Raw genomic sequence first — 22,728 nt, 5'->3', positions numbered from 1 at the left:
TTTCTAAAATTGACTTCTACTTATAGGTTGCATGAGTCTACGGGAAGATAGGATATTGCCCTGCAGGGGTTGCCGCCTGCCATGCTATCGTTTCTGCAAGAGATAACTTTTTAAATTAACAGAGTACTTACTTGTAATAGGTACAGTCCGCAGCAAAAAAACCTGCAACATGACCATGTAAGTTTATTGTGAAACTACGCCTAACAGCGCAGAGTATCAACATAACATGTAAGTGGCACGAATCGCGCCAGAGAAACCTCGGCGTTCTCCCTTGCACACTTATTTTTGGAGCAAAAGACTTCGTCGTTTCACAATAAACTTACATGCTCATGTTGCAGGCTTTTTGCTGCGGACTGTACAAGAACTAGACAGAAGATACTTTTACCTTAGAAAATGTTCAGTAATTAGAGGTAATTTATTATTTTCTACATTCTTTGTCATATATTTTCCTGCCTTTCAGAAACACCTGTGCTTGGTAATGGAGTACGTGGAAGGAGGAGATTGCGCCAATCTATTGAAAAACATGGGCCCTTTCCCACCTGACATGGCGCGTTTTTATTTTGCCGAAACTGTTCTGGCTGTCGAGTATCTGCATAGTTATGGGATAGTCCACAGGGACTTAAAACCGGACAAGTAAGAATTCTTACTTTTCTTTAATATATTTATGACACAGAAAGTGTTCGTCTTTTCATAGAATTTCTTTTGAAAATAATGTAGAAAAAAGTATCTATAACAGTTTTCATTTGTTTTTCATACCACATTAAAGTTCTAAACATTTATGATATGTTCCTTATTGTTCTTAAATACCACGAGACTACTTATGAGATTTATAGTGAGAGATGACAGATTTTCCAGAGATAGGGAAGAACTGGCGTCTCTGGCATGTAAAATTTGGGGGGGGGGGGACATCAAAGAAAGTAATTTAGATGGTACCATCTAGCCCAACCTGTTTATTATCTTCGACAACATTTGTTACCTTTCTCCTTACCTTCACAGACTCCCTAATGTATATAAAGAACTCTGTTATAATCGGCTAAAAATTTCACAGCCTGAATAATACATTCCAAATAAATATAATAATTAGACTATTATTTATATGTTATTCTGTCGTTAGTAAATAAATTAAATTAGAATAAAATATTGAATATTTTGTACTTCAAAATATTGGGAGGGGACGTGCCCCTCGTCTCCCCCCCCCCGCCAGAGACGCCCATGTAGGGGAGTAACTGTAAACATTGATACTTTGAAGTCAGTGATTTTGGAAATTGGGAGTTGTTTAAGGCCATTTTTTTTTTGTAAGTAAAAGTTTGCACTTTATGTTCACTTTCAAAAAATAATCAGTTGTTTCAAACCATCTGTGTATATCGAGCACAAAAATAGCTCCTGGTTCCTGTTGTTTTAAGGGCAACTCGAAAAAATTTAAAAAATTGAACTTTTCTTAGTAGGTCAACACTTACATCTGAGCTTATGTAGTAAATTCCAGCTTTCTGTCAATTCAATGCATTTTTAAAATATTCGTATTGCGAGGTGTGGTCAAAAAATATGGTGAAAATTTTATTAGAAACAAAGTAATAAGCTTACATAGTATTTGTTTTAATCTTTTTCGAAGCACTGTCCTTGGCAAGCAATGCACTTGTCTCAACGTTGAATTCATGACTGGAAGCATTTCTAGAAGGCTTCTTTGGGAAGGGCGTTCAGCGGCTCTGTCGTGTCCCTCTCAATGTGTCAGGAATGGTGTCCAAACGTTTTCCTTTAGGCACGGTTTTAATTCTTGGAAAGAGCCAGAAGTCACCATGGTGCTATATCTGGAGAGCACAGCGAATGTGGACAGACAGGAATATTTTTTCAGCCCAAAACTCGTGGATCAAAAGCAAGGTGTAAAACGGCGCGTTTTCGTGATGAAGGAAGCCATTTGCCCATTTAATCGGTGGTTAAAATGCTTTTTATGGGCTCATACGACATGTTTAGTTGTTTGGAAAGCTCTTGATTGATCATTCGCTCGTTTGAACAAATCATTTGTGCCACTTTTTGCACGTTTTTTTGACGTCGAAGGACCTCTCGATCGTTGCTCGTTTTCAACCGACTCCTTGCCGCTTTTGAATCGCTCATACCACTTATAAACAGTCTTCATCACTATAAACTGATTTTGACATTTCGGGACTGATTTTTACTTAGGAAAAAACTTAATTTTGGCGCGCGATAGACACTCTTAATACGTCCTCACTCTTTTGCCTCTGGAAGCCAACTAACATGTCACAACACGTTCAAACTTGACACTGACTGTACCAAAGGTTTAGATTACCGGGCTTACTAGTTGAAATGGATACGACATCGGTAGATGGCACTGTGTAACTACATTCACCGTACTTTTTCATCACCTTGTAGGTAGTAAAAAAAAAAGTCTGTATGCAAAATACTTGACAAATAAATCTTTAAACATTATATTTTAAGGCGAGTACATTTATTGGTATAGTTGGGTGGAATTGATACAATATTACGAAGTTAGACTCGGGATTTGTCTGTTTACATTAATAAGTTACCCCTGAATCCTTTTCGGGCTTAGGACCGAAAGTGTTAAAGAACCACATAGATTTTGAAATTATTGTGAAACCCTTGTATGAACGGTAACGAGGTAACAGTTGTGATTCATACTTGCCATAGTAAACACAAGTGTAGTGTCTTATATTTCAATTACAAATCATAAGTAGCTCAAGTGGTAGAGCGTTGACTTCGCATTCGGGAGGTCGTGGGTTCGAATCCCGCTGCCGACCATCCTGACTGAGGTTTTCCAGGATTTCCCTCAGTCCTACCAGGCAAATGCCGGGATGGTACCTACTAAACAGGCCGTGGCCGATACCTTCCCAAATCCTTTCCATTGTTGTTGTTGTTGTTGTTGGATATCCAGTGTAAAATGGCCTCTGAGCTGTATCTGGTGATTGTTAAATAAATAAATAAATAAATAAATAATAAAATTGTTATAGTCAAATATAGAATTAGTATCGTATTCAAACTAAACATACGTGTTTTAGTATTATGCATCGTCTAAATTGTTCCAAAAACATAGTAATAGGCCTTGTTCTTACTACAAATACGAAAATACACCCTTAGTTGGTAAGTTTATTTAACTTTTCTGTAATATAACTGATTTTTTTTTCTCTCTCTCTTTACTTCCAGCCTTCTCATTACAGCACTAGGTCATATAAAACTAACAGATTTTGGCTTAAGCAAAATGGGCCTCATGTCATGTGAGTACTTGAAACATTTGTAATACTTAAAATACAGTAAAAACCTGTCTTTAGCGGAATCGAACGGCACTCGGAAAAATTTCCGTTAAAGATAGGTTTCCGGTTAACGGAGGTAGACCTATGGAAAAAAAAGTGTATTGATATAATGGGCATACTGAGATAAAATAAGATGTTGTATGCACTTTAGTCAGTTTACAGTATTTATTTCTACTACGAATTAATACAAGCAAAACTTACAATGAGCAGAAAAAGTACTGTAACGCACGTTAACTTAATTTTTCCAATAGTCAAGGAGTTTTTTGTATATACCGATGCTTGTCTACTCAACTTTCCACAGAGACTTTAGCCTAAGAAAGCATACTAAGCATATACTATACTAAGAATATCAGTGTCATTTCGACGTAAGATAAAAGTTGCAATTCCTTTAAAGTTTTGACAAAATCTTTAACCTACACTCTTCTTCCAACTCAATGCCTTATTTCTCTTCTTCCTCCACCTCTTCTTCTTTCACACTTCCCATACAATTCTCAATTAAAGCATGTATATCTGTCGTGTGTACTTCGGTTTGCACATCACTCTCTGTTTTGCTAAAAATATATCTAACCTCTCGTAGGATATCTAGAAACTTTCTAAATCCTGATCTCCGATACTTTGAAATTTTCCGTTAAAAGACTTATTTTAATTTCCGTTCTCCGCGTAATACAGTTTTCGTTTAATGAAGGGGATTTAACACGATTTTTGTAAATTCATGGGACCGTGAAACAATTCCGTTTAATAAAGGGTCCGTTGAAGACAGGTTTTACTGTACTTTATATTAACTGCAGTTGATAAATAAATTACAAACACAGTATGAATTTGTGAGACGTCTTAGATTTACAAGTAGTATGTGTTACCATTTGAAAAGACAAACAATACACAATCTGTTAGTTAATACTGGTACTTTGCTACATTAATACAGTGAAACCTCTACTAACGGACACCTCTATAAAGCGGACACCTCCCATAACGAACATATTTTGTAATCCCCAAACACTGTAATAGGAAAAAACATATTGGCAAACCTCTCTAAAGCGGACACTCTCTAGTACGGACACGGACAGTCTTTCTTGTCTTTTATAGGTATTATTTACCTCCGTATTACGGACACTTTCTCTAGAAACAAGTTGGAAAGTGCAGTAAAAGTACACTTTTAGTAATTCATACGTATGTCACCAAGGAAGAACATGTGGGTGTGACAACATTTTGCCTCCTCAACTGTCTGTTCAGCAACCCAGAGGAAGGGTCTCTGTTTCACAACATCCTTATATCCTTTGCTTGCATTCCAGTCCCACTCAACCTGCTTCAGAAACAAAAGTGATTGGCAGTTGCCCACTGTTTGGAATGACATCATTCTACTGTCCCGCTGGAATCTCTAACCAAGCAGAAGACAAGTTTGGTATTTTTGACCACGGGTACGCATATTGTCTTTTAAAAAAAAGTCATTGCTGGACTGCAATTAACTCACAAATTAAAGCAACACACCGAAAACGTAGTAAATAGCGATAAGTGTAAAGTGCAGAGAACTATAACATATTATTCCCATGTTGTGCCTCGAATTGGATGGCGCAAGATAATGCAGGTACAGTATCATTTTGATAATATTTATAAATACGTGATTCATGCATTTTTTCTAATTGCATATTACCTTGTTTATTAATGTACGTAAGAAAATATTGAAACCTCTCTAAGGCGGACACCTCTCTATAGCGGACAATTTTTGATTCCCCACAGCTGTCCGCTTTAGAGAGGTTTCACTGTATATCAAAATTTTTTTAAATAAAAACTGTCACTTACTACTGATGATGTGCATTATTGAAGCTGTCGATTCTCCTTCTCATTAATTTCAACCCCTAGTATGTTTCTAGTCTCAAACAAAGCACAAAACACATTATGGTTTTACTAAAACTGGATTATTTTCATGAAATTCTCACGGAAGTATTTCATTTACAACCGACGGGGACGGGATATTAACCCGTTTCAGCTCCATCAGTAAAGAATTGGGAATCCTCAGAAGAATTTGGTTGTGCGCTGGTATTTGGATATACTAGTTATGAGCTTTTTTCATTCTAATTGCAATAAACTTCCTTTTTCACAATTGAAACTTTAACCTAATTGTATTTTTAAACAATGTTTAAACTGTAATGAAAAGTTTAAGTGTCTTCTTTACCATCGACTAATTATTTTTCGCTACCCTTGAACGACTCAGCGCGGACCTTAGGTTTGGAACTACTGTCTTAGAGAATGTACATGACTCATCTATGCCTACTGTTAACGTTACGGAATAGAAACCCTGCAAAGATACAGTTAGAGCAGTAAAAGAGAGTACAGTATTAAAGAAAAAGAGCGAGGGTGCGGCAGATGAGTTTTTTTTTTTTTTCTTTCAGGAATAGGCGTGCGTGGTCGAAAGCAAACCTTTCTTTCTTGAACGAAGTACCAAAGCGCCTATGTGATTTGTTTGACTTAAATTTAGTTAGATTTTGACTAAGGAACGTGATACCACAAACTAAGTCTGTTTTGTTCCCTTTTTATTTTAGTGGCTACAAATTTATACGAAGGCTACATAGATCGAGAAACTAGGCAGTTCTCCGACAAGCAGGTTTTTGGAACACCAGAGTATATTGCACCGGAAGTTATCTTAAGGTAAGCAAAAATAGTTTAATTTGTAGCATGATATGAGTATCACTAAGAGATTGTAAATGAAAAGTTAATAAAGAGGTTGTGAACAATCTCAGCGAACAAACTAACAACTATGTCTAATATAACCAGTATAAATTTTATAAATTAATGAATTGGAGCGATTTTTGTATTCACTGGATTTTTTTAATATATCTCTGCTATGTTTGGAATAAAAATGCATATCCCTATTCCATCATCATTATTATTATTGTTATTATTATTATTATTCAGAAGAATGTCATGTTAGTAATTTCCAAATGAAATGATCAAGCAGATTACAATTTTCCTTGTCTTAACAAGAATTTTACGAAAACTATGCAAAATGGATCAAAAAGATTGCGATCTTGGCCAATAATTAGTTTTTGGATCAGGGGCCACAAAATTTTTGAACGGGCCCTAAATGATTTTTTTTTTTTTTTTTTTTTTAACGGAATAAGCACATCATACTGAGTTAAGTGATAGTTTGGGTTTGGCTACACTGTGTGTAGTTCTCCAGAGATAACACCTACGAGAAAATTTTTGCCTAAAATATAGGGTCTGTTAGATCTTTTGATCCAAACTGAAATCACATCAAGTTTAGTGTATAGAAAATTGTACAATCAATTCCTGAACTATTTATGTTTCTTTAACCTGTCCTTTAGGCTAAAGGAGATTATTACCAAAAGTGAATGATTATGATAGTCGGTGGAATTATAAGTAGGAGAACATGGGGAACCTCTAGAAAACCCACGAGCACGATATTGTCCACCATAAATCTTGGCTGTTCCTGAAATAATTGTATCATGAAATATGTTCTAATATTCCTACTGCATAAGCTATTAAAATCCATACTCATAAGTAGTAATTTTCTGTATTGTTACAGTGTAAGTTAATACATGTTCCCATGATTAATTCTCGCCAAGTAAGAAGCGTGAAATAAATATATAAATGAACATCGTTCACAAGTTGACGTTGAAATCGTAACTTCAGAAACGAAAATTTTCAAACTAACCTTTTCAACATTTCAGATTTTGTAACAGTTCGAGCTGTTAGATATATCGTAAAATAGTGTAAAGTGTAAAAATCTGCTTCGGAAACTGCTATGAACGAAAATGAACCTTGATTTCTTTATGGCATAATTGAATCGGCTATTGTTAAAAGAGGTTATGTTCCATTTCAAACAGATTACATATATCCCCTTTTAAACAATGAGCGATTCAACTGTTCTTATACTGGTAAAAGCAGTAAAATTTTCTACCTTTTGTGCTGCAGAGAATTGTGGGAACTGAAAATATGAATTTGTGTTAAATGCGAATTCCAATCTACTACGGAATATGAAATTCAGTGAGTTAGAAAATGCTACTCGAACGGGAGTTAAAGCTGAGTATCCAGCTTGCTTGGCCTTCAAGTTCGTCCCCAAACCAGCAACATGTATTTCACCCTTGTGGGTTGTCCGAGCACAACAGGGTATTTTGTGGTATACTTGATGTGGCATAAATAGTTCAACAGCAACCTAAAGGTTAAAAAAAAATGTTCTCTGGTATGAAAGGCAACTGAGCTGTGTAGTGGTTAGCTTACTGTGAGACCGAGATTGAATTACCAACTCAGTCGCACTTTTTCACTCTTTTTATTGCATTAAATCTACACTTCTAGAGTTTTGGATTTTTAAATATTTTTAAATATAGGTATTTACTGTATTTTTAGTAAATATACTACTAGGAGATAGGTTGAACTTGTCAGGTTTTATTCATTAAAAAGAACTTACTAATTTATATATTTAAACTACACATTGTTGTGTAAATATAATTGTCCATAGGTAACTTTCAACGATTTCCTTTTCGTATGATACAGATACTATTACGAATGTCACAGGTTTTAATGCTCTACTAAATTGAATGTTTGTTTACTTCTTCCAGGCAGGGATATGGAAAGCCAGTCGATTGGTGGTCAATGGGTATAATTCTATACGAATTTTTAATTGGATGTGTACCATTTTTCGGTGAAACACCTGAAGAACTGTTTGCTCACACTGTCAATGGTAATTACATTTACTCTTAAATCTACCTATAGTCTTATTGTCGAACTCTAAAATTTGAAGTTACTAATTTTTGTCTAGCAGTTTTGGTACGAGTGAGTAAAGAGAGATGTAGTTCGAAATCGAAAACTGGATTGAAATAAGTCTGCTGCAGAGGTTCTTCTTTTTTAGTTTACTCACCCTCCTAGCTACTAAAGGAAGTTTTTGTTAACCTATACTCAGCTTTTAGTTTGTTATTTTGGAACTTTTTTGTTGTGTGAGTCCTGAATTTATAAAGTATGGCCGTCTCTCCATTAAGAATTCTGATAAAAATTAATGATGATGGTCATACGAGGTGTGTTCAAAAAGTATTTTTTCCCGCGTAAACCAATGAAGCGCTGAAGACTTTCTTCAGTGTAGATGTAGAGGAAACGCGCATGCGCAGTCGTGATTTTTTTTCTCGCCCGCAGAAAGCGTCAGTCACTGGCAGTCGGCCAACGAGTGAAGACGTGTAGTGAACGGTCTTACGATTCCAGGTTTTGTAAAATGACAGAAAAACTTAAGCACCGATATTGTATCAAAATATGCCAAAGCTTGGCGATACCCAAGCGGAAACCATTCAATTTTGAACGAGAATTTGGGCACGAGGAGAGTGTCTGCGAAATTTGATTCAGGCTTTCATCAAACCCAACGTTCCTATATGTCGTCAAACTCCCTACTCACCCGACATGGCCCCTTGTGACTTTTGGTTATTTCCGCAGCTGAAAATGGCAGTAAAAGGAACCTGATTTGAGTCAAGAGAAGACATCATCGGAATACGATGGCGCGGTTGCTCACCATTCGGCGTTCTAGAAGTATTTCCAACAATGGCGAGAGTGCTGGGAGAAATGTGTGCATTATTAAGGATACTACTTTGAAGGAGATTAGTGTTTCGGATTTCCAAATCAATAAATGTATTTTTGCCAACTAAAGGTTCAATACTTTTTGAAAACACCTCGTATGTTGATACACCGTAGGATTTATACTTGTCCGTAATAGTAATAATTATCGTTACTAAGCTGGACTTGATGCTTATTCCTAACATTTTTTGCGGAATTGTAAAAGATTCGTTTGAAAACCCTTCTTGTATTGATATTTTGCACCATGCGCTTTTGTTGATATGTGATACTAGCTATTGTTATAATTTATTTTCGCAGATGACATTGAGTGGCCTGATGATGAAGATTGGCCAGTCCAACCAGAAGCCAAAGACATTATTACAGCGTTGTTGCAACAGAACCCTCGAGAGCGCTTGGGAACTGGAGGTTCGCAAGAAGTAAAAGAGCATCCATACTTTGCGGGTCTGGATTGGAACTCGCTTTTGAGACAAAAAGCGGAATTTGTACCACAATTGGATCATGATGAAGATACGAGCTATTTTGACAGTAAGTTCAATTCACACATTTAGTAGTTACGGTTCAGTTAGAATTTTTTTTAAATAAGAATATGTGGTTAATAACTAGCACTTATCAAACGTTTGGTAGCTAAGTGGATAACGCACATGGTTCGAGATTCGATCACTGGTGCGAACATTTGGGTCGTATAAAAATCTAAATAGTAATTTGAATATCCTTAAAGCAGTTAATCTGGTATTATATGCCATCGGCATTGGAACGGACGTCAAGTTTGAACTATAAATGTTAGTTAGTGAACATTCACAATCGTGTCACATTGGTTTTGCAGGTCAGGACATCGAAAACTTATTGAGCACTATTTTGTAAAAGTTACCGAAATTCTGTAACAACCTCCCGTCCAAGACAACAGCAGAGCCTCAAAATCAGCCATTTTTATACGATGTGTCAAGAAAAAGTTAACGCTTTATAGAAAAGCTTATTATTTATATCTTTCAGATCGGTAACAATAACTGTATTTCTTATTTCATAGCCAGGCAGTTGCAGTTGCGTAGGCAACATTTCTTTACACTCTCAGTTCACTCTCAACATTTCTTTAGAATCAAAATTAACTTAGCATTAACTATGCGAAATAAATAAATACATAAATAAATAATATAGGTGTGCTGTAAGGCGGTTTGTTGGAATTTTTCCCAGCTCAAAAGTACTCGCGTCAGTTTTTGTAAGACCCACCTTAAAAAAAATACCCACCTCAAAAATCATATACTTCAAAAACTAGGATGGAAATGATATCCTTGTGATTATAATTACTTTCTTCGGGATGATTTTCAATACACACCTAGTTTCAGAATTGGCTTTAAAATAATCACCGCTCGCAATATTGTGATATTTAAAATATGTATTTATCAAGAGATCGCCAGAACAGGATACTATTGTAAAAATAATTTAAACAAGTGCTTGGGAATCATGCATAACAAATTTTGTTTGCGCTACAGCGGTGTTCAACTGTTATCTGAAACAAAAAGCAATGCCACTACATTCCCTTTGTTTTTGTAGCACATACTCGCATATTAGGATAATAAATAATCAAATGTCTTTCTCTGTGTGTCAGATAATTACAAACCGAAAACGTCTCACTTGAAAAAGAAAATGAAAGGAAATCACTTGATATATATACTTCTATTTTCTCAACACTACACTTGGATAATGTTGACCTTGAGGTACTATTCCAATATTTGCCTTACGAGTTTTGAGGAATCTTCAGTCAGGACGGCTGGCCAAGGGATTTGAATCCCGAGTGTAATAGAAGATCTTATTCCTATTCTATATTATATAAAATAACCTACCTTTTTGTTGCTCTACAAATTGTCTACTTCTCTCCTTCGTTTTCTTTATTCAGAAGGTGCCCAATCTGAAGATTCTTTTGAGATGAAGGTGTGAAATTCTGTGTTTATCTTAATTAAAAATAAGGGAATACATGTTTCCGCGTATTCACAAATTTTGCCTCTTATTGGAAAAAGAAGGTCATTTCTACAATGTATAAATTTCCTTTAATTTATTTTAAAATAATAATAATAATAATAATAATAATAATAATAATAATAATAATAATACAAAACCTGCCGAATAAGAAAATTCCCTTAAGTTGTATCCCTACAGGAAGTGCCTAAACATTTTGGGGTGTAGAAGATGTCCCATAACATGGGAAAGATTTTTCAGTTGCCCATAAAACCACTCTACGGTTGGAAATTTTTATTTTTGGTAATGTACTTAGATAACTCTAACGAAAACGTGCAAGCATACAGAATTTCAAGTTTTTATTCCAAGTACCTAAAATATGATATTATAAGTCAAAAATAACGCCCATTTAAATAACATGGGTAATTTTTCATCCCCCCTAAAATTTAAAAATAATCACTTTTGGCCATTTTTACGTAGGTTAGTTCCAGAAAGCTACAATCATGCCAAATTTCAAACTTTCCATATCAACCGGAAGTATCAGTTATTTTACGTCAGTTCATGTAGTTTTATACATAATTAGGATGTAATAATTTTTAGTTACATTGAAACTTGGTATTATTTCATTTCAGCCCGCATCGATCGTTATAACCATGACCTAGGAGAAGATACGGATGACACCGATGACTCTCCGTTATTCGCATCCTTCTCTTCGTGTTCTACTCGCTATCGAAAAGTTCAAACGCGCCAAGGGGTGTCGGAAGAGATCGAAGGAGAGACACCAAGGAAACCAGTGTCCAGAGGAGATTCAGGGCAATCGGATCATTCCGAATCGCCGCCCTCGAATTTGTGTAGCACAATCGATACTCCTGAATTGGAAGGCACGCAAGAACTATTGGATTCGAGTGATCACGGTCACAGTAAAATTGGGAACCCCGAAACTCCTGTGCAAAGTACTCCCGAGTCTTCCCAGACAGAAAGTGAAGATGTTTCACCGCAGATTCAGCGCCGAAGACGGTTACACAGTAGGGAAACTCTGCCACGGTTCTCCATTTCAGTGGAGGACGAAAGAAACAGGTTGGTTGGATCGTAATTATATATCTAGATCTTATTATTTTTTTTTCCTTTCTTTCTTGGCTGAATTCATCTCTTCTAATATAGTTTTCTTTGGAAAACCTGACATCACACTTTCCCAAAGTTAAAATTTTATCCCTTAGATAAAATCATGTTCCAAGCCAACTCAATCGGAATTGTTGTTAGTAAGATCTCTAAGATTCTTTCTTCTAGTATCTTTCAATCTCCTTCTACCCACATCTCTCTTCCCGTTGAATACACGATACACCTCACACATTTTGCATGCTTTTTGTGCATTGACCGAACTAATTTTCTTTCTTTTTTTAAAAAAAAAAGTTTTGCTACATACAAATAAACTCATATATAACCTTTTCGAGACGAGTGTGGCATATAAACACACAGCTGATCATTACGGTGTGGTATATAAACACATCTGGACGGAGGGGACGAGTGTAGTTTATAAGCCTTATTTGCCGTTTTAATTTTTCAGATAAGTCATCCAATACTCAATCATAGGCTCGGATTGCTTTTAGGGCGTACATTTTTATTTATTTGCGTCACTGGAGAAAGACATAGCCATTCTTAAAGGGTTGATATGATTTTAAGTGTCTCCACTACAAAGAAATTAAACTACCGCTAATTTTAGTGTTTTTCTGTAATATCTTCAAAACAAATAAAAATATTCGAAAAGCAGAAACGTAGTGAACTAGACAATACGATTTTGCATGTGATACCTTTACCACAATTTACCTATCTGCTTTTAATATGCCGATATTTACAGAACCCGCAAAAAATACGAAATCTATCTTCAGTTCCAAATCGAAAGCAGATAGATGAGTTGTGATAATGGTATCATATGCAAAATCATATTGCGTAGTTCACTACGTTTTTGCTTTTCGAATATTTTTATTTGTTTTGAAGGTATTACAGAAAAATTCTAAAATTAGCGGTAGTTTAATTTCGCTGTAGTGAAGACCCGTAAGTATAAGGTTGTCCCAGAGTAACTCACATTACAAGATGATAGTCAAGTTATATAGTAAATAAATGGTAAACATTTTATCAGAAATTGCATTTAACTGTTACAATTTATGTAACGAAAGCTTAAGAAAAAAAGAAGTAAACGTACGCTTAATAAGTAACCATAAAACAACTTTGCGATCAGCGAGTGCTTATATAATCAAACACTTATTTATGTCTCACAGTACAATTAAGAGACGTAACTTCTATAGCATGTAAAAGTTAAATTCCGTGTTGTGTGCAAATTACATTCTGTAAAACAGTGCACAAAATTAAGCATCTTATACAAGATTAACATAACATATTCTACTGATCTTCAAGTTAATGTCTCTTGAGCTACTACACTTTGTTTAAATTAGATCTGTAAAGCAGTGACAGTCACAGATACATTACTAACATTAGAAATTAAACAGTGTGGTTTGGATTGATGATGAAAGCAAATCGTACTACTGTCAAATTTTCATATGGTTATGTCTTCTTTCTGTGGAATCTAATATAAATAAAATAAAGAGTTTGTGTGTCTGTGTGCGGCCTGGGGACCAGACGAGTGGAGCGAGAGTTACCAAATTTTGGTTACGGGTACCTTGGTCCAGACACAGACCAAGACGAAGTTTTTTTTTTTTCAAAATTCGAACCGGGGGGGGGGGGATATTTACCGGGACATGTAAAAGTAGTAGAAAATGACCGATTCTAGTGTCAAATCCATAGTTTTCGCCGCCGCTGAGATCAATGGTGAAACTCTGATCGCATTAACTTCCAAATTCACCCCATTCGGCTGCGGGTCACCGAGGTGAGGGGGGCATACTGAGACATGTAAAAGTAATCCAAAATGACCGATATTAGTGTCAAATTGATAGTTTTTGCCGTCACTGAGATCAAAGGTGACATTTCCATTAGCGATGACTTTCGAATTCATCTACCATTGTATGCGGGCCGGGGTCACCTGCAAGGGGGAGGAGGGTGCGTACCTAGATGTAAAATAATCCAAAATGACCGATATTGGTGTCAAATCCATAGTTTTCGCGGTGGCTGAGATGAATGGTGATAATCCAACAGGCGTTGACTTTAAAATACAGTCTCCATCGGCTGGGAGCCAGAGGCGTTTTTTTAAAAAATTCGAACCAGGTCTCAGAGGGCGTTTACCGGGATATGCAAAAGAAGTAGAAAATGATTGATATTTTTTTCCTTTCGTTGTTCAGTTGGTTTACATAGATATTTTATCTGACCCATGCGAAGAATAGGTATTTCAGCTAGTTACCTATAAAATTAGAGTAGATGGGTTCAAAAGAAAAAAAGAAACTGTTGATACTGTGTTTGAGTGGTTCGAGCAGTAGTTTTCAGTTTTCATACCTGGCAAACTCTAGACTACAAATAAGACCACGTTTGTGATATTATTAATGAATTAATTTTGCTGTTAACTTCTTACAGCTGGTTTCTAACAAGATTTAATTTACTTGAATTGTTTTCCGCTTCCAGTGTTGGAACACCAGACCACATCCGAGAGCTCTCGCCTGTGGATGAACGAGGGAAAAGTTCATCAGATAGCCAAAGCTCACACCCTGCCAATCGTATGTCCATTGCAGCAGTTCCTCCAATTTCTCCGTGTGTCAAGCATCGCTCTAGAGCTGTTATCAAGAGTGCATCAGCATCTGGCCTTTCTCTTATGATTCCATCAGGTATGAAACTATTTTCGTTCACTTACTGTGGTTAGGAGTTGTGTAGTTTTCTTGTTTCTTTTTGAGCTAGTTGAATAAATTACGTGATTAATGGCTTAGTATTCTAATACAGAGTTTTAACAGTGGCTTAATATTAAAGTTTGGTTTAGTATACTGTGAATTACCGATTCTGGCTTATTGTCTTTTGTCAAGGGATATACTGTTTTGACTCGTACAGCCGCGAAATTTAAAAAGTAGACTTGAGGATCCAAACTAAGGTTCAGTTGCTAACAAGATGTGTAACAAACATATTTGAAGAAAGCTCGTAGGCTTCCGTTGAGAATTGAAAACAAAATTTTATTTAGAACAAATGTGATATCAAATCAGCAGTCGGAAAAAAAAGCCAATAGTGTAAGAAATGCTAGAATCCTGAATTCACTTGTATCTTTAAGTTTCTAGCTACAGAATGAAAGTAATCCTAGAATTTAAATAAAGATCTCTCTCTCATAGATTAGGATTAATATTTATTAATGTACAAGTCACTGCTAAGAACTTTGCGATGGTTTTGACACAACATTGCACGATACGAAGCATTTTTTTAATATTGAATAAAAGAGCTATGATTGAGATTTGTTGAAATTTTAATGATTGTGTATTGTTTTGATTATATATAATCATGTCTCAAAAGTGGATGTCTGTGTCACATTTCTGATCTAGTAATTGTGTTTGCAGATGACAGTCCTCCACAGCCAATTCAGTCACCTGGTGGGTCAAGCACTGCAAGTTCTCGGGACACATCTCCGTGTCGTGAACTTTCTCCTCTGGTAACAAGTCTGAAGCCTCCAATTATCATTCGACGAGGGCCTAGAGGATTCGGGTTCACTGTTCATACCATCCGGGTGTACTACGGAGATACAGACTTCTATACTATGCACCATCTAGTAATGGTAAGCTGGCAGCTGCTTTCTTTTCTTTTTGTTTGTTTGTTTGTTTAAGCAAGTCTAAAAACGTGCAGTAATTTTGCCTTCGGATTGGTTTTCCTCGTTGTGTGTAGTAATTATAGTAAATTAATGACTATTTGCGATAGATGAATGGTTAAGGTACGTGCCTTTTGGTGTGCGTGGTCTGGGATTCCATTGCCGGTGAGATGCAAAATTTTCTGTACTTAGGTTAGATTAGCGTTTTTGAAACTATAGACTACAAGTTGTTCTCGATGTCTTCCATTGTGCTCCTCCTAGATTCAGCACTAATCCCAAAAAATACAAAAGCAGAAATTACCTTGAACCTAAAAGTAAATTGCGTATCACGTACCATAGTTGAGAATCTCAAATAGGTATATGTTGATACACAATTTATAAGGTGAAGATTACACAAATTCTAATAGCTTTATTAATAATGTAAAGTTCTGCTTGTGCAAGTGTTGGTAGAGCATAGGTAGAGCAAAGTACAGTCCAGAATCACTTTTCCACTACCTGTTTTTATTACAGAATATTACTATAATGTAATTTCTCTAATACTGAATAAAGAGAGGTGAACCAAGGCCCGAGCAGCCTAGAGCAGGATCTCCACAGAACTCCGAAGCAAGCCAGGTTTGGAGGATTTTAGAATCTCCAATGCTCCGTACAAGTAGTGAGGGGGTTAAGAGTCACAGAGCTCCGAAGCAAGCTAGGTGACTGAAGGTAGGATGTCCAACAGAGCTTCGTGCAAGCTAAGAGGGATGAGGGAAACCCTAGAGCTCCGAAGCAAGCCAGGTGTGGAGGGTTTTAGGATCCCCAATGCTCCGTGCAAGCAGTGAGGGGGTTAAGAGTCACAGAGCTCCGAAGCAAGCTAGGTGACTGAAGGTAGGATGTCCAACAGAGCTTCGTGCAAGCTAAGAGGGATGAGGGAAACCCTAGAGCTCCGAAGCAAGCCAGGTGTGGAGGGTTTTAGGATCCCCAATTCTCCCTGCAAGCAGTGAGAGGGTTAGGAGTCACACAGCTCCGAAGCAAGCTAGGAGACTGAAGGTAGGATGTCCAACAAAGCTTCGTGCAAGCTAAGAGGGATGAGGGAAAGCCTAGAGCTCCGAAGCAAGCCAGGTGTGGAGGATTTTAGGATCCCCAATGCTCCCTGCAAGCAGTGAGAGGGTTAAGAGTCACAGAGCTCCGAAGCAAGCTAGGTGACTGAAGGTAGGATGTCCAACAGAGCTTCGTGCAAGCTAAGAGGGACGAGGGGAAGCCTAGAGCTCCGAAGCAAGCCAGGTGGGGAGGATTTTAGGATCCCCAATGCTCCGTGCAAGCAATGAGAGGGTTAAGAGTCACAGAGCTCCGAAGCAAGCTAGGTGACTGAAGGTAGGATGTCCAACAGAGCTTCGTGCAAGCTAAGAGCGATGAGGGGAAGCCAGGTGTGGAGGATTTTAGGATTCCCAATGCTCCGTGCAAGCAGTGAGAGGGTTACGAGTCACAGAGCTCCGAAGCAAGCTAGGTGACTGAAGGTAGGATGTCCAACAGAGCTTCGTGCAAGCTAAGAGGGACGAGGGGAAGCCTAGAGCTCCGAAGCAAGCCAGGTGGGGAGGATTTTAGGATCCCCAATGCTCCGTGCAAGCAATGAGAGGGTTACGAGTCACAGAGCTCCGAAGCAAGCTAGGTGACTGAAGGTAGGATGTCCAACAGAGCTTCGTGCAAGCTAAGAGGGATGAGGGGAAGCCAGGTGTGGAGGATTTTAGGATTCCCAATGCTCCGTGCAAGCAGTGAGAGGGTTACGAGTCACAGAGCTCCGAAGCAAGCTAGGTGACTGAAGGTAGGATGTCCAACAGAGCTTCGTGCAAGCTAAGAGGGATGAGGGGAAGCCAGGTGTGGAGGATTTTAGGATCCCCAATGCTCCGTGCAAGCAGTGAGAGGGTTACGAGTCACAGAGCTCCGAAGCAAGCTAGGTTACTGAAGGTAGGATGTCCAACAGAGCTTCGTGCAAGCTAAGAGGGATGAGGGAAACCCTAGAGCTCCGAAGCAAGCCAGGTGTGGAGGGTTTTAGGATCCCCAATTCTCCCTGCAAGCAGTGAGAGGGTTAGGAGTCACACAGCTCCGAAGCAAGCTAGGTGACTGAAGGTAGGATGTCCAACAAAGCTTCGTGCAAGCTAAGAGGGATGAGGGAAAGCCTAGAGCTCCGAAGCAAGCCAGGTGTGGAGGATTTTAGGATCCCCAATGCTCCCTGCAAGCAGTGAGAGGGTTAAGAGTCACAGAGCTCCGAAGCAAGCTAGGTGACTGAAGGTAGGATGTCCAACAGAGCTTCGTGCAAGCTAAGAGCGATGAGGGGAAGCCAGGTGTGGAGGATTTTAGGATTCCCAATGCTCCGTGCAAGCAGTGAGAGGGTTACGAGTCACAGAGCTCCGAAGCAAGCTAGGTGACTGAAGGTAGGATGTCCAACAGAGCTTCGTGCAAGCTAAGAGGGATGAGGGGAAGCCAGGTGTGGAGGATTTTAGGATCCCCAATGCTCCGTGCAAGCAGTGAGAGGGTTACGAGTCACAGAGCTCCGAAGCAAGCTAGGTGACTGAAGGTAGGATGTCCAACAGAGCTTCGTGCAAGCTAAGAGGGACGAGGGGAAGCCTAGAGCTCCGAAGCAAGCCAGGTGGGGAGGATTTTAGGATCCCCAATGCTCCGTGCAAGCAATGAGAGGGTTAAGAGTCACAGAGCTCCGAAGCAAGCTAGGTGACTGAAGGTAGGATGTCCAACAGAGCTTCGTGCAAGCTAAGAGGGATGAGGGGAAGCCAGGTGTGGAGGATTTTAGGATTCCCAATGCTCCGTGCAAGCAGTGAGAGGGTTACGAGTCACAGAGCTCCGAAGCAAGCTAGGTGACTGAAGGTAGGATGTCCAACAGAGCTTCGTGCAAGCTAAGAGGGATAAGGGGAAGCCTAGAGTTTCAAACAAACTAGAGGCTTTGGATAGGTATCTCCTAGAGCTCCAGAGCAAGCTAAAGGAAGGATGACCAGTCGCAGACTGATGTCTTTCCTTAGAATCCTCTCCGTTATACAGGTGCACCAGGTGAGACAATGACGCTGCTGTTCCCTTGTTGTCATGTGACCAATGGTGTCGCTGTTCTCTCTTCCTCTGCAACCGTAGTAATCCATAGTAAGACGCACGGGGGTTGGTGTTTGTAAATAGAAGCACATGTTGGATGTTGTAGACACAAAAATTCGAAGGGGACAAGAGTAGTGTGGTCCGCAGAACATTCTGACTACTAATAAAAATGATCCCCACTTGAAAAAGTTTGAGAAACGTAAATAAACCTATTACTAATACAACTAATGAAAAATTTAAACGGGTTAAGTGACTGAGGAGCTATTGAAATAAACAGAACTGAGCTTCCGTTTTGAAATCTGAAAATAGATTTCAACATGCACATTTCAACAGACCGAGAACTATTTGTTGGTTGTAGCTTAAGGCTGTATTTCTATGACCTGGAAGTTTATTTCTAAAGTTGTTTTTTTTTTTTTAGTTCCGAATCATTTTATTTAAAATTGACAGAATATATGTACTCACCAAATTCTAGATGTATATCTGTATTGAGCTCCGATTCTTTTGTCCTATTTCTATTAAAGGGTCTGCAAATTTCATCAGGAATCTCAGGTGAGGTTTTGAAAGGAGAAAAAAAATCCTGATGAGGATCTCAGGACGAAATTATAGAATGACAGAATTGGAACTCAGTTGGTTAATATATCCATAATCAAATATGCTTTTGCTCACGATTTCGGACTTCAGACAGAATGCTGCTTTGAGTTATGTACCTCTCTCTCATTCATAGGATGCATATCACATAATCGAAAAAGTGCCCGCCAAAGTACCCAACTGACTATTCAACACAAACTTTCCAACGACAAATTTTCACTATCCTCAGTCTGCATCCCTTGAAATCTCCTTGTCTGTAGAACTACTTATTTTGGTTAGTTTCCTCCATTGTAGAAATAATGTTTATGGTTCTTGAATTGTTGCTGTTATATTTTTCTTATTAATAAGCTACGCTATTTTGTTCTTACCATTAACTAGAACCTAAACAAATAAACATCAATGGTAGAGTTAATTCTAAGTTATAATTAAAATATAGTTGTCAAAATGAAAAGAAATCTTTGTTTTACATCCCACGGTTATGTCGGTTAGGCTAAAGGAGATGGTGATGATGAGAAATGAATAAAAGGGTGGAATGAAGAAAGTGGGAGGAAACGGAAGAACCCCAAGAAAACCTACGCACATAGTGTTTGTCCACCATAAAGCTCACTGGGTGCCAGCTGGGGTCCAACCAAGGACGCCATAGACCAGAAGTGAACGCTTTACCACTGAACCACCGCTATAGTTATCAGGTTTCCTAGAATTTTAATCTGTGCTAATGTATTTTTGAATTTGTATTATAGCTAAATGCATGCCTTTATATTATATATTTCTGCACAACAACCATAAGAATTCCACATTTTTTTTTTTTCTGAACAACCGGTTCGACTACCTGTCACCATCATTTGGAAGACTCTTTTTCAACCTGTGTTGTTTTCCTACTACCAGTACGCAAATTTGAATTTAAAAAAATGCCTACAAGAATTAAGCTGAGTTGCCAATCGGCGTTCTCGTGATCAGCGTTTCTCAACCGTTGTTTCGCGAATACATGTCCGGTGTGTTGCGAGGTTTTTAATGTTTTCTAAGATCTTCCACAAAGAAATTATTTTTAGAAGAAAATAAAAACAAAATCTCCAATCGACTTGATTTCACACTTGCCTTCCAAGTTTAAAGCTGGAAAGTGCTTTTAATGCTGTTCATTTTTCTTTGGAAAGAAACACTGGACATGAGAGTGTCTCTGTCAAGAATATATACACGCATAGATATGCTTTGCAAAAATCGCCAGGGACAAATACCCCACTGGTTTTAATTTTGACGTTTTCGTATATTTCTGGTGGTAATATTTCTTTTTCATATTCCTGCTTAGGTGTCATAAGTTTCTTTTATGTTAATATGTTTCTATTCAAGAGTCTTACGAAATTTGCGTGTGAGATTTGTATCTCAGAGTAGTTCCATAATAATAAAGAAAAAAATGTGTGTACTTTTTTTGCAATTATCAAGAAAATCGCATGCAGAGGTGTTGCAAAAGTTTGAAACGTACTTTGTGTGCCCCAAAGGAAAAAGGTTGAGAAACGCTGTTCTTGATTTTCTTGTGTGTTGTTTTTGATCTTCTGTCTCGTTTATTCTTACGCCCCATATTGCAGATTGTGTAAGGAAATTTTGAGTAACAGGCAGTGATAAAGTGCCTTCAAGTTTGTCACATAACACGTTTTGTATCAAGTTAATGAATAATTTGTGTGTTTTCTTTCAGGCGGTAGATGATGGAAGTCCAGCATTTGAGGCAGGACTCCGACCTGGTGATCTCATTACCCACATCAACGGAGAAGCGATCCAAGGGCTCTTCCACACGCAAGTGTTACAGCTGTTGTTGTCAGGAGGGGATCATGTGACCCTGAGGTCAACTCCTCTAGAGAATACCTCCATTAAAACCGGAGGTCGTAAGCGGGAGCCATGGCAAAGTAAATTAGCGCGAAGAAGTCTTCATCGGCAACGACGTCAGAAGCGAGACCACACGGACAAAAGAAGGAGGACGTCGCTGTTTCGTAGGATAAGCAGCAAACGAGCCAGTGTAGAAATGCAGCAAGTAAGTGTCTTCAAAAAGCGTTTGTTCCATTCAGTGTAAATAAGAACGTAGCCAGGATAAAGAAGGGATTTTGGCAAAAGAAGTATTATTTTATTTTTTTTCTTTGCTGATGTGTTATTTTTTATTTATTTATTGGTAGTCATTGAATATTGAGTTAGTTTGCTTGGGGATATTTTACGCTTTAGTGTTAATTTCTTTGACAATAATGCATGTTGAAATAGTGCCTAGTAGATGGATTTTTTTCTTTTTTTTAAAAAAAAAATGAATGTAGATCACCTTAGCGAAGACACATGTTTATAGTCTATTTCTTTCTTTCAGCCTCTGAAATTGTCTTGTCCTCTCTCTGCACCAGTTTTGCCTACTGATTCTAAGCCTCAGTTCCTGGTATGCTAGCTTTGGTCTCATTTTTTTAAGTTTCTTAGCACGATTTTTTTTTTAAGTTTAAGCTATATAATTATTTAATTTGGGAGAGTAACCCTGCTGTAAATAGTGCGTTTAAAAAAGCTTGTTTTGTTTTATTTTTCTTAGTAAATTTTTGAGTATACAATGCACTTACCATGGAAATGAAAGTTATAAAGAAAGGTAGAAGTTTTCAGCAGTATATTTTTTTTCTTTCTTTTTGTTTTTTTGTTTAACGTCCCACTGTTATACGCCCCGGCTAAGAGAGAATGTGATGATGAATTTATAATGATGGAATGACGAAAGTGGAAGGAAACTGTAAAACACCGAGGAAACGTACGCACATGGTGTTTGTACACTCAAGGCCTACTTAGTGGGAGCTGGGATAGAACCAAAGACCCCACACACCAGAGGTGAGCCCTCTACTACAGAGTCATCGCGACCCTGATTCTGACTTTTCGTTTTGTATGCATTCACATGTGGTTAATTTTAATATACACGGCAGATCAAGTTCAGAGGGCGATTCCTTGAACCTTAATGATAGAACGTACAAGCCTCTGTCCTACCGGAAGGACGGAAGCCTTCCAGCAGTACACATTTTAAAATATACAGTAAACAATGTAAGAGTGGGTTTAGTGTTTTCCAGTTATGACCGAAATTCGCTCTACTCCACACATTATTGGTGTTTGGTGGGTCAAAGTAAGGAGCGTAAACGTATGCATGATCACCCGTAGAAAACATCCCTCCGTTATTGAACTAACAGCCTTACAAATATGATACTTTTTTGCACTAAAACTAGAGTTCATGCTCTTTCCACCAGGAGAACTTTGTTCTGTTGGATGTACACAAAGTATTCTAATTTATAGATAAACATGGTAGGGTTTTTAGGACGTTACGTCCTGCCGGAAGGTCGTTGTACGTTCTAAGGTTAACAATACAAAGCGAGTCATGTATTTAAAATTTTATATTGTAATGTCTATTTGGTAGAGACAACAATAGTCCGAGATTTTAATGTTTCGCCGAATTTATTTATAAAATTATTACAAACTTATTTAAATGTACAAAGATAATTTGCCTGTGTCTTTTCCGTATTACAAGCATAGGGAAGGAAAGAAATGTTCTAT

The 22,728-nt window shown here is 37.9% G+C and overlaps 1 protein-coding gene across 12 annotated transcripts in view; it reads left to right on the top strand.

The window, feature by feature from the left end:
• Window positions 1–22,728, top strand: part of dop (microtubule-associated serine/threonine (MAST) protein kinase dop) — a 1,172,801-nt gene that overhangs the window by 1,143,227 nt on the left and 6,846 nt on the right. For 11 of the 12 annotated variants that reach the window (XM_081761418.1, XM_081761420.1, XM_081761422.1 and 8 more), the window contains 10 exons: window positions 461–633; window positions 3,175–3,245; window positions 5,819–5,924; window positions 7,856–7,977; window positions 9,150–9,377; window positions 11,435–11,879; window positions 14,370–14,569; window positions 15,281–15,495; window positions 20,873–21,205; window positions 21,524–21,589. In XM_081761418.1, coding sequence (XP_081617544.1) covers window positions 461–633; window positions 3,175–3,245; window positions 5,819–5,924; window positions 7,856–7,977; window positions 9,150–9,377; window positions 11,435–11,879; window positions 14,370–14,569; window positions 15,281–15,495; window positions 20,873–21,205; window positions 21,524–21,589 — 1,959 coding nt within the window. The remainder of the gene's footprint in view (window positions 1–460; window positions 634–3,174; window positions 3,246–5,818; window positions 5,925–7,855; window positions 7,978–9,149; window positions 9,378–11,434; window positions 11,880–14,369; window positions 14,570–15,280; window positions 15,496–20,872; window positions 21,206–21,523; window positions 21,590–22,728) is intronic. The other variant, XM_081761421.1, reaches the window with a different exon arrangement.

Source organism: Thermobia domestica, chromosome 6 (genome assembly GCF_964235325.1).
Source record: "Thermobia domestica chromosome 6, izTheDome1.hap1.1, whole genome shotgun sequence".
Lineage (NCBI taxonomy): Eukaryota > Metazoa > Arthropoda > Insecta > Zygentoma > Lepismatidae > Thermobia > Thermobia domestica.
Note: the sequence above shows the minus strand (reverse complement) of the source record. Positions and strands in the feature narration are given on the sequence as shown.